The 16,334-nt window shown below is 55.2% G+C and overlaps 1 protein-coding gene across 4 annotated transcripts in view; it reads right to left on the minus strand.

The window, feature by feature from the left end:
• SEMA7A (semaphorin 7A (JohnMiltonHagen blood group)) overlaps positions 1-14,581 on the minus strand; it is a 32,597-nt gene extending 18,016 nt beyond the window's left edge. Inside the window, exons 1-2 of one of the 4 annotated variants that reach the window (XM_012475908.3) lie at positions 12,295-14,581; positions 10,758-10,855 (exon numbers count right to left, since the gene is read on the minus strand). In XM_012475908.3, the coding sequence (XP_012331331.2) occupies positions 10,758-10,809 (52 nt within the window). In that variant the 5' untranslated portion in view covers positions 10,810-10,855; positions 12,295-14,581. Of the gene's footprint in view, positions 1-7,456; positions 7,571-7,607; positions 7,780-10,757; positions 10,992-12,294 lie in introns of those variants that run through there. The other 3 variants (XM_012475907.2, XM_012475909.2, XM_064382486.1) reach the window with 3 other exon arrangements.
• Positions 14,582-16,334: the final 1,753 nt, after the last annotated feature.

Raw genomic sequence — 16,334 nt, forward strand, 5'->3', positions numbered from 1 at the left:
GGGTGCTCTCCATCTTAAAGACCCTAAGTTACAACAGTGGGGCAAGAGTCTTCTTGGGGTGTGGTGTGGGGCCCTAGCCCTGAGTGACTGATTAAGAAGACAAGTCTCTCAAAATCTCTGCTCAGAACATAAGGTACTCTGTGGGGTCAGGCACTGTGGCTCATGCCTGTTATCCTCCTTCAGGAGGCCGAGGCAGAAGGATCACTTGTGTCCAGGAGTTCAAAGCTGCAGAGAGCTATGATCGCACTACTGCACTCCAGCCTGGGAGACAGAGTGAGATCCTGTCTCTAAAAAAAAAAAAAAAAAGTACCATGTGGTCTGAAGCTGACCACACTGAAGGGCAGTGTGCTCACCTGCCAGGTCCCCACTCAGCCCTGGCCAAAACACTCACCTCCACTCCTCAGCTCAAGGACCCATCATGGCTCCCAACTGCCGTCCAAGCAGGGCCCAACACCCCAGGGCAGGGCGGTCATGGCCCACCTTGTCTCTGCACAGCTCTGCAATGGCTCATTCCCATCTCCGCACTTGCTCCTGTTCTCCCTTCCCTGAGTTGACCTTTCCCTTCTCTCTGTGCACATGGATCTTACCTGTCCTTGAAGGTCTAGCTAAATCCCTTGGATCCAAGAAGTGTTCCAGACTGCTCCAGCCCTCACTGCCTGTCGCCTCGACCTTGTACCACAAACCATCTGGCCCCACCGTCTTTGCTCAGATCACGCTGTCTGATGGGGTTTCACCTGGCCTCTGGGGTCCTAAAGGTGAGGACCAGGCCTCCTCTTGCTCTATCATCTTCCATTGCCAGCTCAGACAGTGCAGAGAGGCAGGACTGGGGCAGGCCAAACTCCCATGCCAGAGGGACAGACATCTCAAAACAGGTTCCTGGGCCACCAATGGGGTGCAGAAGTCATCACAGTGACCTTCCTTCCTCGACAGGCTGGGCCAGAGCTCTGCCTCAGCATTCCAAGTAGCTGTGCCTACAGGTGTGTGCCACCATACCCAGATAATTTTTTTGTATTTTCAGTAGAGATGGGGTTTCACCATGTTGGCCAGATTGACCTTGAACTCTTGACCTCAAATGATCCACCTGCCTTGGCCTCCCAAAGTGCTGGGATTACAGGTATGAGTCTCTGTACAAACAATATGAATAGCTTTCTGTGCTACACTCTGCCCCTACCCCATACCCCTGCCTCTAGCTCTAGCCTGGCTCCTCCTCCTCCCCCAGGAAGCCTCTTTTGATTGCACCATCCCACACTGACCTTTCCTGCTCTCAACTCCTGTCACAGTCCCAGGCTACATCTGCAGGTCATTCCTGACCTCCCCAGTAGGGGTCCACCCTACTCCACAGGCAGAAGACCCACCTCTCCAGGAATGTGGGGGCTCCCAAAGGGCAAACCCAGGCCTTCTCTTCCTGCCTCTTCCCCAAAGGAGCTGAACACAGACCTAGGCTGGCTGCCCTCCATGATGAGGGGTCACCCAGGGGTGCTGGCACAAAGCCCGAGCCTCTGATTGGAAGCATGGGGTGCAGAAGGCTTGGTAGGATCAGCCTAATCCCGGGCTGTCATGACAGTTAAAACCAGATTAGCCGAGACACAGATCAACCTGTCCTCGGAACCCAAGGCCCAGCCCACCTGAGGCAAGACCAGAAGAGGTATATGGAGCTGGTCCGAATCCAAGGTCCTCAAGAGAGAACACTCATGGCTGGTGTGGTTCCTAGGAGCAGACAGCGCTGGGGCAGGAAGAGTCTGGGCCCAGCTGAGCTGGCTGAGGAGGAAAGGCACTCAAAGAGCCCCCAGCACGGAACAAAGTATGAAGGCAGACAGACAGCTGGAAACAGGCTGAGAGCCGGGCAGAAGCAGAAGCCCAGAAGACTCAGCCCCGGTCCCAGCTCTGCCTGTCTCATCGGGTAACCTTGGGCCAGTCCCTGTCATCTCTGAGCCTCAGTTTCCCCATCTGTGGAATGTTTGGCTGGCCCAGCTGATCTCTGACACTTTTTTTTTTTTTTTGAGACAGAGTCTTGGCACACTGCCCCAGAGAGGGAGGATGTGGACAGTCTAAGAGCTCCTCCCCAGACCTGCCCCTAAGCCTGTCTTGCTCTGGTGAATGTAGTGAATTCCATTCACCTAAGCCTGTCTTGCTCTGTCGCCCAGGCTGGAGTGCAGTGGCGAGATCTTGGCTCACTGCAACCTCCGCCTCCCGGGTTCAAGCAATTCTCCTGCCTCAGCCTCCTGAGTAGCTGGGATTACAGGCACCCGCCACTATGTCCGGCTAATTTTTGTACTTTTTTGTAGAGACAGGTTTTCGCCGTGTTGGCCAGGCTGGTCTCGAACTCCTGACCTCAGGTGATGCGCCCACCTCAGCCTCCCAAAATGCTGGGATTACAGGCGTGAGCCACTGGCCCAGCCATCTCTGACATTTCTTTTCTGACATCCTAAGCTCTGCGCTGTCAGGCTGTGTGGGTTGGGGTCATCCAAGAAGGTTCCTCAGAGGAACTGAGAAAGAACCAGCAGCCTCCTTTCTGGGCAGAAAGGAGGAGGAGGGTTAGTGGGGTGCAGAGAGGAGTGGGGGAGCCAGGGATCGGTGAGGGAAGAACCGTGGAAGTCCAGGAGGCAGTGGGGCCAGGCCACTATGCAGGGCCTGGGGAAGGCAGCAGTTATGTGCCGTGTGTTCCAGATGGGGTACAGCATAGGGACAAAGGTCCTTGGGGGGGCTGGGCACAGTCCTGGAGAGATGGCAAGGCCAGGGCCAGGGCCAGGGAGGGGACAGTCCCTTGAGGCCTGGCTGGCTAGGGAAGTGGTCCAACAAGGCAGCCCTCCATCCCCCTGCTTTCTTTCTGGCCTGCCTGGCTCCCTAAGGACAGGATAGCTGGCCATACACCTGGTGGCCGGCCCTCCCTGCAAGGCTAGGAACCCTGGCTCTTCTGAAGGCAGGGCAGGTTAAGGGCCCCTTCCTCCCCTAGCCATGGACAAAGGAAGGCTCCTGGAGCAGCCAGGCTGGGCCAAAAGAGGAAATCAAGAAAAACGCAAACTTTTCAACCCAGAGCTGCCAATCAAAGCAGGGGAAGTGCAGGCAGTCTCTTGTGACAGAGCCGTGTGGGGCTGGGGGTGGACAGGCCGTCAGCGAGTGGCCTATCCACTCCCACTACTGCCCGCCGTGAGCTGCCAGACCGAACCCCTGGGCTGAGCTTCACATTTCACCTTGCCTGGCCCTCCTCAAAAAACAGAGCCCAGCTTTCCCTGCTATCCCCAGGGCCCCACCCTCAGCCCAGATAGTGATATCCACTGATACCCCCACTGCCCCCCTCTACCTCCCCACTTCTTCCGTCTCTGCAGAGGAAGAGCAGGAGGAGACAGAGCTGAAGGACAGACCTTCTCACCTGGAGACTGCTCTGTGGTCAGAAGTCAATGGGGAAAGCCTTGGTCTCCCTGGACCTAGCCCCAGCCTCCCACCAGGGAGCTGTGATGGGGCTATGGCCTTGCCAGCACTCGAGAGGGCTTCCCTGCCTGCCACGACCCTTCTCCAGTGGATGTGACCTTCCTCCCCACTGCTGGGACAGCCATAGGATGACAGGTGTCCCCTCACCTATGCCCAGCTGGACAAGTTTCTTGCAGGAGCCCCCAGGTCCAGTCAGACTCAACGCCTCCCTATTGGGGGCCCCTCACATGGCTTCTCTCCTCTCTGTGGTCCTAGCTCTAAGTTCTTGGGTTTAAAAATCCTGTTAAGTGGGGTGCTTCCTCCTGTTCCTTCCCTCCCCCAGATGACTCACTCTTCCTGCCATTTTGGCTTGCTACCTATTCCAGGAAGCCCTCCCTGATTGGGAAACTTGGGTTAGGCATCTCCTCAGTGCCCACAGCTGCCCTCTGTTATGCATTCTGCTGTACCTGAAGGTTTATCTGCCCATCTCCGTCTACACTGAGAAGTCTACATAGGCACAGAATCATCTTGTTCCTCATCATTGGATCCCCAGCTCAGCCCCAAGACCAGTAAAAGGTTGGCCCCAGCAAATGTTTGCTGAATGAGTATGTCCACCCTTGAGGCCGAAAGCTAATGAGCCATTTCCTCCAACTGATCCTCAGCCTTTGGCGCATGAAAGAAAAAGGTAAGAAAGAACACGAAACTTAAGGGTTTCCCCTGACTTCCCAGGTTTCAATTTCTCCTCCAGATTTCTCGAAATCTAAGACCTAAACCAGCCACCACAGACTCTGCCCAGCCCCTCCCATCCCAGAGATGGGAGACATTAGATCAGAAATCCTACGACATTGGATCTCAGAAGAGGATGAGTCCCCTTCTGCTACCGTCTTTGGGCACTGGGGGAAACTGAGGTTCAGTAAAAGACAAAGACTTGCCCAGAGTCACCGAGCCAATTAAGTCACAGCCTGAACCAGGCTCTGACCTCCCAACTCCTTCCCTCTACCACAGCCATCCTTGGGCCTGTGCCAGCATCCATTCCACCAGACCTGCTCTCAGAATCTGCACTGTCCAGGACAGAGGGGTCACAAAGCTTGGTAGGAAGCTCCTGGTGACCTCACCAAGCATCTCTCTTGGCTTAGGAAACTCCCCCTCTCCTCAGAGGAATTGCCCCCCCTCCATGATGCTCTGCAGAGGGAGTTCACCTTGAAGGTGATAAACACATCTAAGTCCCCAAGGGGGCAAGGATTTCCACTGGAAATGCTGATGCTTGGGGAGCCCCAGACGTGACCTCATCCCATGGAGGAGGTAACAACAACCTCCTGCCCTGGGGAGCAGCCCCAGAATGGCTCCCCAGCAGCCACCAAGTCAACAATAACATCCCGTTTGTTGTTTATTTGAACAAAAGAGAGGGAGGGCAGAACCAGCCGAGCAGGTCGAGACTGAGGATGTGGCTCTGTTTCCCCATGGACAGGCTGGCTCACCCCTGACCTTGGGGTTTAGGACCTTCCAAGCCTTCTCTAACTCTTCCAACAACTGATAAAATGGGGGAGAGGTGCACAGCTTACACAGGCATGCCAACCTTCTGCCAAGTCCCAGCCCCTCACCTACAATCTATTCCCTTCCAGTCCCTGCTTACAGGAAGACCACCGGCCCCTGTGGCAGTGACAGCCCTTGGGGGACAACCCCCAGGGTCTTTCTTGCTCTGGTAAGCTCTAAGGGTCAAAGACAGGTGTGGAGCTCAAAGACACCTGGCAGGTATGTGATGACCCATCCATCCCCCTGGCCTGAGCTACACTGTGCCAGACCTTCATCAGGCTGCAGAGGCCACAACCTCTCTGATCAGTGCAGGCTGGCCCCCTTTCAGAGTGCCCTGCTTTAATCTTTCCCTGGAACTTGGGGATTCAAGCAGCAGAATTCCATACCTATTCCAGTCCCCACAGCTGTCCTGACTCAAAACTAAAATCCCAATCTATGCCTCATAGAGAAATGGCTCCAGAACCACCACCATCCCTGATTTTGTCATTCCTGGACACCACCATACCCCCACCCACCCACTGGTAGACAGAGCTCTAGGCTTCCAGCAAGACCCCCCCTTACCCTATTCCTGGGTTTGTCCTACCCAAGCCCATTCCTGTCCAATTGCCATGTGTCACCCCACAGGAGGCAGGAGGCAGCTGTCAGTCGGGCACGCCATCACCAGCTGGTGGCCCTGGGGGTGTGGGGCAGGTGAATGGCAGGGCCTGTCTGGCCAGTGGGGCACCTGGCACTGGTGAAGGAGACCACAGGCTGTCGTTAGACAGGACTGGTGAGCGGTTGGCAGACCCTGGCCAGTGGGGCTCAATAGTGCATTACTAAGCAGAGGGCACAGCCAGCGTGGCTACAGCAGTGAACTGCAGGCAGGGGAGGCGGGGCATGGAGCTGGGCTGGGAGCTTCGAAAAGTGGGTAAGAGGACTGCGAGCAGCTTTAAGTAGCCTCAGGGTGGGAACTAAGTGCCCAGAATGGGATGTACACACTAAGCGCTAAAAAGTGGGTATGCATTAAGTGAGGTGGGGTGGGGGGTCACGGGAAGACTGTGGGACAGGCACACAGAGCCAAAATGCAAGGGTTTGATGCAGGGAAAGATTCCAGAACACTCACACATGGCCATTTGTCCCCTCCAGAGTGCCCACACGCTATGATGTCCAAGACAGCCAAGGAGAGCGGGGTAAGGCAAAGCTGCTGGGAGGGTAAAGGAAGCCTGGGCTGGAGCTGGGATGGCAGAGGGGTGTGCGGGCCTCCTCCATGCACCCCGGCCAGAGCTCCAGCAGTGCTGCTCGGCTCCCTCCAGGAGCACCTCAGGCTGCGTAGCCGGAGCTGGTCCCCAGAGCACCTCATTCATGGTCCCAGAACCATTTACATCCTTCTCCCCTCCCTAACCCAGAATCCAGAGTGGTCCGGTGGCAGATCAGAGCCCCTGCCTGCACCTGAGCTCCCACACTGCTCAGTGACCTTGGGCAAGTCACATTCCCTCAGCGACTGCGGCAATTCTGGCCACTCGTTTTGTGTGTGGTTTTTTTCCCCTCTGCTAATAATACCTGCCCCAGATAATGCTCAGACTCCCGCAATCCCTGCAAACTGCCAAAGGCATCAAAAGGCTCCCGGTGGGGCCAGACCCGACCAGTCCCCCAGCCCCCACAGCGAGTCCCCCCCCACCACCACAGGGGGGCCGCAGAGACGTCAAATTTGGGGACAGAGCCGAGTCGGCCTGGGGGCGGGGAGGCATTTGTGTGCAATGCAGGGGAGGGGAGATCAGTTCCTCGCGGCAGAAAGCCTCAAACCCCCGCCTAGCCGGCTTTCTGTCCCATAGTACAGGGTCTAAACTGAGGTGCCCTGGGGGAGACTCTGGTCCCCCAGGTTCTCATATCTAACCTGGCCTAAAGGCTGCACCCCCGCCCGAGATCCACCGCCTGGGGGTCCTAACGGCCGTGCCCCACCCAATGGGCACTGGCCCCCAACGCTGGAGCCGATTTCTGGTGACAACTGCCACGTGCGGGCAAGGGGGGAGCGGCCGGTCCCGGCATTGCAGAGGCAGCGCCCCGGTACCCCAAGCCCCCCGCACCGCACCACATCCCACCACCTCGCTGCAGGGTGCCCACCCCCTTGTCTGGCCCGCGCTCCGGGCCGGGGCGGGGGCGGGGGCAGGCGGCGGGGTCTTTGTTCCCGCTGCCGAAGCGCAGCGGCGGCAACGGCGGCGGCGGCAAAGGGTCCGCGCCCCCCTCACCGGCCCAGCCTGCGCCCCGCGCGCCAGCAGAGCCCGCAGCTCAAGAGGAGGGGGCCGAGGTTGGGTTCCAGGGTGGGGAAAGGGTCCTGGGCCAAAGCCCCCGCGCCAGAGGACCAGAGTGGCTTGGGGCCGAGAGAGGGGCCCGCCCCCTCCCCTGGCGCCCGGGCGTTGCGGCTCTCGGCTGCCAGAGACTTGGAGCGACTTAGCCTGGGCTCTGGCCCCCGCCGCTAGCTCGCCGCAGCTTTACAGCCGGCTCTGGCGTGCCAGCGCGCACACTCACACACACTCACCCAAACCCACACGCTCCACTTGGGGACAGCACGGGGACAGCCCGGGACCCGCAGAGCCGCGCGCACGCACTCCCACCGGGTGCAGCACACTCCATACCCGCCCCGCGCAGCGTCCGATCCCGTGCCCGACCCGCCGCGCGGCGCCGCCTACCTTTCCAGACGGCGAAGATGCGGGGTCCGTTCCTTGGGTGGCCTTGGGCGGAGGCGGCGGCTGCCCAGAGCAGCAGCAGGAGCCGCAGCAGGAGCCCCGACCAAGCCGGCGGGCCAGGGACGCGGGTGCGCGGTGCGCTGGGGGCGGCACGTCCGGGCGGAGGAGGCGTCATCCCGCGGCCCCGGGAGCGACAGCGGCAATCAGCCGAGACTGAACCAGCGCCCGGCCGCAGGCAGACCCAAGCGCCAGGAGGCGGAGCCAGCGCTGACCCCACCCCGCCCCTCCCCCGCCCCCTCAGCCTTTTCTTGCCTTCCTGGCTTTCCTGAGCTAGAGCGGAGCTTCTGGGGGAACCTTAGCCACCCGCTCCCGGCAACTCCACGGGGAGAACCCGGCTGCGCACAAGCCAGACTTGTGGTCTTCTGCCAGGAAAGGCAGGCCCTCTGCCCTCTCTGGGCCTCAGTTCCACTCCACGCACCCCATAAAAAGATTGGCGTGGAAGTCGTGGAGGACCTCTCCAAGGGCGCAGAGGAGTCCAACACCCAACAACCTTGCTATGTCCAGCTAAGTGGTTCGCACCCTGAGGACTACGGTCCTCGGAGAACGGGTTTGCCTGAGTGGACACGGCTCCCTGCTGAGCCTACCAGCAGGCACAACGATGATGTGTGGGGAGCACTCAGGGACCCGCTATTGCTCTGCCAGGGAGAACACTGGAAATTTTTCATCTTGGCCTGGCTCCTTCCCCTCCCTCTCCTTTCTCCTCCCTTCCCCAGCCAGCAGCCTTCTGGGCTGCCTCCCCCCCAGCCAGCTGGTGTACGCTCAGAAAATCCAAACTCATTTCCATGTGAGTGGAGGGGGATATAATTAGGAAGGCCCCTTCCCCAAGTAGAGAGGGGAGCATCCCCCATGCCCAACTCACTGTGGGGAAGGGAGGGTCAGAGCAGCTTAAGGGATCTCTGCCACGAAGTGCTTGGCTATCTCAGGCAACCTGACCATTCAGTGGGGACTCCCTGGGGAGCTCCAGGCCCAGAGCCCCTGCAGTTACCTGAGCAGCCCAGCCAGCTCTGCCCACAGCTCCTCCTCTCAGAACCACCTGCCTGCCGTTTGTAAAAGGGTCTCCTCTCTCAGACCAGTGAGGGCCCAGACCTACCACCTCCGCCTGTGCCTCAGGGAACCATGAATGGAAAATCCACCCAGCTCAGTAAGTACTTACCTAGTGTTTACTGGATGTCTAGCCCAAGGAGGGCTGCACTGAGAGGAGACAGGCTGAGGAAGGAGCAGAGGTGAATATCCAACCTCCAGAACTCACAGACCTAACCACGATTCGCCTACTGCAGACACTAGCGAAGGTAGTGGGTGGGCTCCCCTGGCTACCCTCTGCCCTGCTCCATGGGCCCAGGACCGTTCTGTTGTTTCTACCTCCTGGAACCAGGAAAGTTTTGCTACCAAGAAGTTTGGCTTTCCCATTCTACATTTTGCTTCCAGTTGTCCCCTCCTTCTTCTCTGAGAACTCCAAGGCACCCCAGCAGACCAGGAAGATAAAATCAAGGTACAGAGACAGTGCAGAGCGAGGTTCCTGGTTCACTGGGAGGAGCCAACAGCCTCATAATGCCCAGGGGCACACTGCCCCAGAGAGGGAGGCTGTGGACAGTCTAAGAGCTCCTCCCCAGACCTGCACCTAAGTCTGTGCCCCTGAAGTCAGCAGTGCAGCCTGGCCCAGGCCAGCCTCTAAGATGGACACTCAGTTTCATCTGCTACACAGGTATGGCCCCCAGTGTCTGTCCTCTCTATGCAAAGCTTGGGCAAACTAAGAAATCACCTGTCTCTGCCTTTTGGAACTAAGAATTCAAATGGATTCAAAATCAATGATAACATTGCCCATGGGCATGGCAACTCACAACACGTAACCCACATTCACCTACATCATCGCTGCCAGTCCTCCACTCTTCCTCTCACTGAAGGAGGGAGCATAACTGCATTTCAGAGAAGGAAACTGAGGTACAGGGAGGGGCAGGGACGGACCTGCCCAAGGTCAACTGGTAAACAGTAGAATGAAGATAGGTTTTCTGACTGCAGTAACAATTGCTAACACTGTGCTGTACCATCTCACAGCCTCATCTGAACTCAGTCTTTACACTCCTATGAGATAGGAGCCATTAGTCACCTCTCTTTACAAATGAAGAAATCAAGGCACAGTCCAGGGACGTGAAGTGCCAGGATCACACAACTGGTTAGAGGCAGGACGGATTGAAACTCAGGTGGTTTCCCAAGGGCCCGCACCTTTGACTGTGGCTGAAGTCTGGGTCCAAACCATCCCCAGAAGGACCTAGACAGGACCCAGGTCACCAGGTGCTGGGCAGGAGGGCAGATCAGGGAATGGGCTCAGTCTCCCAATCAACAGAGCAGCAGATGGAAACTGGGGTAGATGCCAGATAATTTTTTTCCAGACTTGGGGGTAGCGGGGAAGGAAACGGTACTGAAGACCATCCTCCCCACGAGCCAGCCAATCTGGGGACAAAGGCCAGGCCAGATGGCAGCCCACTCTCTTGGTTGCTGCAGGCAGCCGGGGGAGAAGAGAGCCAGGCTCATGACTTGAGGCAACAGCTTTATAAAGGGAAAGGCAGCTAGACTGTGGGGCAAAAGCGGGGAGCAGGCATTATGACCAGAGTTTAGGCATGGACTTTCCTGCCTCAGGCAGCATAGGAAAATCAAGTCAGAATGGCATAGGTGGTATCAGGGACCTGCCAGCCTCACTGGAGGCCAAGGCTGGCTCTTGAGCCTGGATGGAGAACAGGGCACAATTCCCACTCACAGCCAGTGATGGGAAGTGGACCAGCAGAGGAAGCAACAGATGTGGATGCTGACATGTCTGACGGGGAGGCACATTCTTGTCCCTCCCTAAGCCGTGAGTCCACATTCAGGGGAGGGAAGAAGGCTTGGAGAAAGAAATGGTTCAGGGCTTCTATCTCACTAAGAAAAATACCTTAAAGAGACCATTTCCTGAGCCCCATGGACGGGTGAGGCACAGCCCAATGCAAGAAGGCCCCTTGTGGAATGAAAGAAATGGACACACACAGACTGGAGATTCACAATCCTGAAGCAGGAGCAGAAGCCCCAGGCAATCTCCCCAACACTCCAACTAAAGCCTCTCACCTTTCAGGACCCAACCAGGGTTCTCTGACCTCCTCCTCAGCCCTGATTCCATGGCTACACATGGCCTTCACAGGAGCGATCCACCCCAAACAAGAGGCCTGTGGGAAGTAGAAAGATTCCGTGAGGTGGTAACATTTGCAGACATGAGGTTACCCACACACAGTTCACTTCCTTTCATAGACATGATGATCCAAGAATCCCAATTCTGAGGATTAGAAGTAGCTCTCAGATGGCATTCAGTCCCCAACAGCCTCCTCCATGCTAGACCCCACCCCTGCTATGAGGCCTCAGAGCTTGGTGGCCACCCAGGTCTCCTGGCTATTAACAGCAGCAACAATTCCTATTGGCTACCACCATTACTACCTATTGCAGGAGACAGAGACTAGGCAGTGATGACAATGAGGGGAGTGGGTGGGCTGGGGTCTGCAGAACCCTGCCCTGTCTATAAAGCAATTTTGACTCAGCTCCAGTCCATGGAACCATGAAGAAGTACACCCAGTAGTGAAAGGTAGTGAGATTTTCAACAGAAGCTGAAAATTGAGGGGTGGGCGCAGTGGCTCACACCTATAATCCCAGCACTTTGGGAGGCCTAGGTGGGTGGATCACCTGAGGTCAGGAGTTCAAGACCAGCCTGGCCAACATGATGAAACACCATCTCTACTAAAAAATATATAAATTAGTTGGGCATGGTGGCGCGTGCCTGTAATCCCAGCTACTCAGGAGGCTGAGGCAGGAGAATTGCCTGAACCCAGGAGGCAGAGGTTGCGGTGGGCCAAGATCACACCATTGCACTCCAGCCTGGGTAACAAGAGCGAAACTCCGTCTCAAAAAAAAAAAAAAAAAAAAAAAAAAAATTAGCCGGGTGTGGTGGTGACTACCTGTAATTCCAGCTACTTGGGAGCCTGAGGCAGGAGAATCACTTCAACACGGGGGGCAGAGGTTATAGTGAGCTGAGATCATACCATTGCACTCCAGCCTGGGCGACAAGAGCAAAATTCTGTCTCAAAAAAAAAAAAGAAAAGAAAATTGAGTCTTTTTTCAAACTCTTACTTTTAAAATATTGGAAAATAATTCAAAAGTTAAAGAGGATGGATACGGGCAAATAAAAACAGGTCTGGGGCCCATATCTGGGAATTCCAACATACCGTGTGCCTACCGTGACTATCTCACAGGCACAGGCACGACAGCCACTGTACCGGCCCAGCTCTTGGCAGACCATGTCAGGGGAGGAGTCCTCAGAAGATTCTTCTTAGGCTGTGCAGGCCATGCCTGACCCCCCTCTCAGTGCTCTGCCTGCCTGTAAGCCTCAGCCAGGACATTCCCCTCAGGTGCCTGCCTCTTCCTCCTAGGCCAGTTCAGAGATTACCACCTTCCGGACATCTGTTCAGCCCACCGAGATTGCACCACTGCACTCCAGCCTGAGCAACAGAGCGAGACTCCGTCTCAAAAAAAAAAAAAAAAAAAAAATCTGAAGAGGAATATTCAGTCAGCGGAGAAGAGACAGATTTTTCTCTTTCTATCAGGGTACTCAGCTCACCTGAAAACACGACAGGTCCTCCTGTGCTTTCCAGAGACAGCCCAGCAACATCCTTAGCCCCAAACTTAGCCAACATGGCACTGGGCTTGTGGTGGGAGTGCCACCTGGTGGCCACTCTGGAACAGAGCCGAGTCTTAGCAGAGACTAAGTGCATCTCTACTCTCTGTCCTACTCATGCACTCTGCATGCACTTTTGTATGACAGAAACTCCCAAAACTTTCTGGAGATAAACTATTCCCTCCCATTCCTATGCCCAAAATCCATCTCTGAGCCTCTATTCTCACTGTCCAAGGCCCGAGGCAGGGCAGAATCTCATAAACATAATATGGAATCCATCTAGACTAACAAAATATGACTAGACATGGCTGGGAGGCCAAAGATTACGTGTCAGCCTAGATACTGACTTAAGCAAGGCCCTGACCAGTCCAAGCCTCTGTTTCTTTGTGTACAAAATGAGAAAGAGGAGCTAAACTTCTCTCTCTTCTCCTGGTCTGTCTTCTCTCTATATCAGAGAGAGAGAAAGCTTTCTCATTCCATCTTCTTCATCTCCTTCTGTAGGATGAATTTAATATGCTTTTAAAGTATGTTGTCCGGGTGTGCTGGCTCACGCTGGTAATCCCAGCACTTTGGGAGGCCGAGGTGGGTGGATCACCTGAGGTCAGGGGTTCAAGACCAGCCTGGCCAAAATGGTGAAACCCTCTCTCTACTAAAAATACAAAAGTTACCTAAGAATGGTGGTGCATGCCTGTAATCCCAGTTACTTGGGACACTGAGGCAGGAGAATCACTTGAACACAGGAGGTGGAGGTTGCAGTGAGCCGAGAGCACGCTGTTGCACTCCAGTCTGGGCAACAAGAGCAAAACTCCCTCTCAAAAATAAAATAAAACAAAAAATAAAGTGATGTCCATAGGAGAGAAGATGTCCCAGGACCCTCCCAGCTCTGATGTGATCCTTGAGGCTGCTGGGGCCACTTCAGTGAGGAGATACACATGCACAAGTGTGGTCACCCACAAACAGTTCACGTTCCTTCATGAATATAATGATCAAGAACCTCAATTCCTGGGATTAGGAGTGGCTCTCAAAGGGCATTCAGTCCTACCTGAGAGCCACTCACAAGACTCCTTATGGCGGCAATGCAGGTTCTGCTTACAGACCTCTAGTGATGATGAGCTCCCTCGCAAGCCAGCCTTGCCCATCTTGTTTAGCTCTGACACAGAGCCTTCCTCCCCAGCAGAAGACTCCCAGTGATCCTAAATCTGCCCTCTGAGGCCACAAGGACCATGACTAATCCCTCTTCCTGCAATAGAGCCCTTCAGTTATTTCACAGAGATCATGTCCTTCTAAATCTGCTCTTTATTCAGGGTAAATAACCCCAGTTTCAAATAAGTCCCACGTGGGGCTTTCCTTGAGAGGCTCTCGAATCCTGGTTGATTTCTAAGACACAGTTGTCGGTCATTTAATAAACTTTTACCTACCCCTCCTAGGTGCTAAACGGTCCAGATTGTGTCTCTCTCTTTCAAAGATCAGGCCTCAGATCAAAACACGACATCTAGGGTGGAGGCTGAGCAGTAAACGGCTGAAAGACTGGCTTCCTTCCTCCTTATTCTAGCACCTCTAAAGGCACCGTTACTGAGTTGAGACACCCCGTTGTTAAATCCTGTTCATCTTAGCTCAGGGTTATCCCTGGGCCAATTCCCAGCCATCAGTAGTGGCCCTCTGGGATGCTTATTTGAGAAAGATTATTGAATCTGGGCCCAGGAGAAGAAATGAGACCCCATCCTGCATAAGAGCAATTAATTTTCTGGTCCCCACTGCAGGATCTTAGACTTCCCTTGGTCCTGTCCTTGTTAGGGTTACTGTGTTGCCTGGGCCCTGATGCCATCTAGAACATTCACCAGCCCAGCTTTGAGTGCCTGGCATCTCTGCTACACACACAGTCAATATCCACTTATAGAAATTGAGGGAAAATGTCAAACAAGGCACAACTGACGCTCCAAGAAGTTAGGCCATATGTGGAAAGCAAGCTGAACCTCAGTCTGACTTAGAAGCCTAAGTCCCCTCCAAGACCGAAGCTGCCACTCCCAAGGTAAGTGGCTAGCAGACCCTTCAGCCAGCCAGGCACAAGGCCCCAGGTGGGTGCACTGATGGAGTCATGCTGACATAATCCCTCCCAAGTCCTAGAAAGGCCACTTCTCCAGCATACAGGAAGCACTCATCTGTACATGGGGCTAATAATATCTACTTTTCAGAGTCATTATGAGATTAACTAAGACGGCACATGTGAGTGCCTAACTCAATGCCTGGCACAGAGAGGGTGCTTGATACATAAACACTGCTGTGCTGTGTTGCTATTAATATTAGCTAGTTTTGCCAAGATAGAGTAGGCCAGTGTCTGGGTTGCCACGAAAGCATTTCAAGCATGGAAGAAGTTGAGTTCTATTCCGAGACCTCAGAGCCTACCAGAACGAGACAGGCCCAGGCCCAGAAGAACCAGGGGCACAGCTGAACCGACCTAAGCCTAGCCCAGGGCCAGATGGGACCCCACCTGCTGGAGAGGCTGGGTAAGCAGAAAGAGGGAGGCGTGAGTAAACTCCCCAACATCCTCACCAAACACTCACCGCCAAAGTCTGTGGCAACAGCAACAAGAAGCCACCTCGGGGTAGGGCTCTGAGAGCTTGGTCTGGGGCCCAGGCCAGATGGGGCTGAGGCGAGGAGCAGATCTGGGGCCCATGTGCCCAGCAAGCTGTGCCAGCCCAGCCCATACCAGCCCAGCCAAATTTGAGTTATATCAGGAGAACGGATCTGTTAGAAAACTCACCCATCTCTACATATTTGCATATTCTATTTCAGGGTCTTTTCCTTTTTTTCCCTCAGCTTCCTAGAAAAGTTCTTGTGATCACTTCCAACTTCACCTCTGCTGAACTGCAAAAACTCACACGCAATCCCATCTCCCCTCTAACTACTATCCTCTCCCTCACCAGCGAGGCCCCCTGTCCTCTCTGCATCCTTTGCCCCTCACCTGTTCAGTTCTCAACCCCTGCTATCTGGCTCCAGTTCCGTTAGAATGTCTCTCCAAGGTCACCATGGCACAAGTCAGCAAATCCAAGGTCAGCCCTTCTGTTACTAGGTTTGTCTGTGGCATCTGACCCCACTGAGCATGCCCTCTTTGTCCAGTTCCTTCCACTCACTCAGCTTCGCTGGCTCCTGCTCTCACCTTCCCAGAAGCAGTGGCTCCTGCCCCCACTCCATGTCTCACATCTATCAGTCACCATTTCCTATAAAGCTGAACTCCTCAGTGGGTATCCCTTTTCCTCTAGCTTTCTCTGAAAAGCTTAATTGCCTTCTCACATGACACAGGCCCTGTCTTCAACTTAGAACTTCCTGGTTACTACCTCAGCCCAAAGACATCCAACTGTCTCTAATTATGCACATCCCCACCTGGCTGTCCCATGGCACCTCATTCGAAATCGTCACCCCAGTCCCTTATTCTTGCTGCTGTACCACCATCCGCCCGCTCACATCCTGCCTGCCTCCCCGCTCTCGGCGCCCAGAACTAGCCTGTCCTTCACACCTAACAGCTTCCTCCACCCAGCTCCCCTGCAGCAGCTCCAGTTGAGGCCCCCACCGTGTCCCATCTGGAGGATCCAGCCAGCCTCCTAGCTGGTCGCCTACCCCCAGTCTCACTTCCCACAAATCCAGCCTCCACACAGCTGTCAGATTATCTCACACACAGATCTGGTCCCCCACTGCCCTGCCTGAAGCTGCCACACGGGTGCTCTTTGCCCGCAGGCTAAAGCCCTAGCTCCTCAGCCGGATCTAAGCCCTCATCACCTCCTATTCCTCTACACTTCAGAGGCCAAGGGCAGTGGGAGGAAGGGCGCCGGCTCTGGAGTAAGACAGACCTGAGTTTCTGGGCCTACCTGTCTACTTCCTACTCACGAGACTGTGGAGAGATGATTTCACCCCTTGGAACCTTGGTGTCCCCATCTGCTCAGCGGAGACAACAGTATACTCACCTTTCCCAAGGATCTGATACCAGT

Source organism: Aotus nancymaae, unplaced genomic scaffold (genome assembly GCF_030222135.1).
Source record: "Aotus nancymaae isolate 86718 unplaced genomic scaffold, 86718_ANA_hifiasm-v0.15.2.pri h1tg000003l, whole genome shotgun sequence".
Classification (NCBI taxonomy): domain Eukaryota; kingdom Metazoa; phylum Chordata; class Mammalia; order Primates; family Aotidae; genus Aotus; species Aotus nancymaae.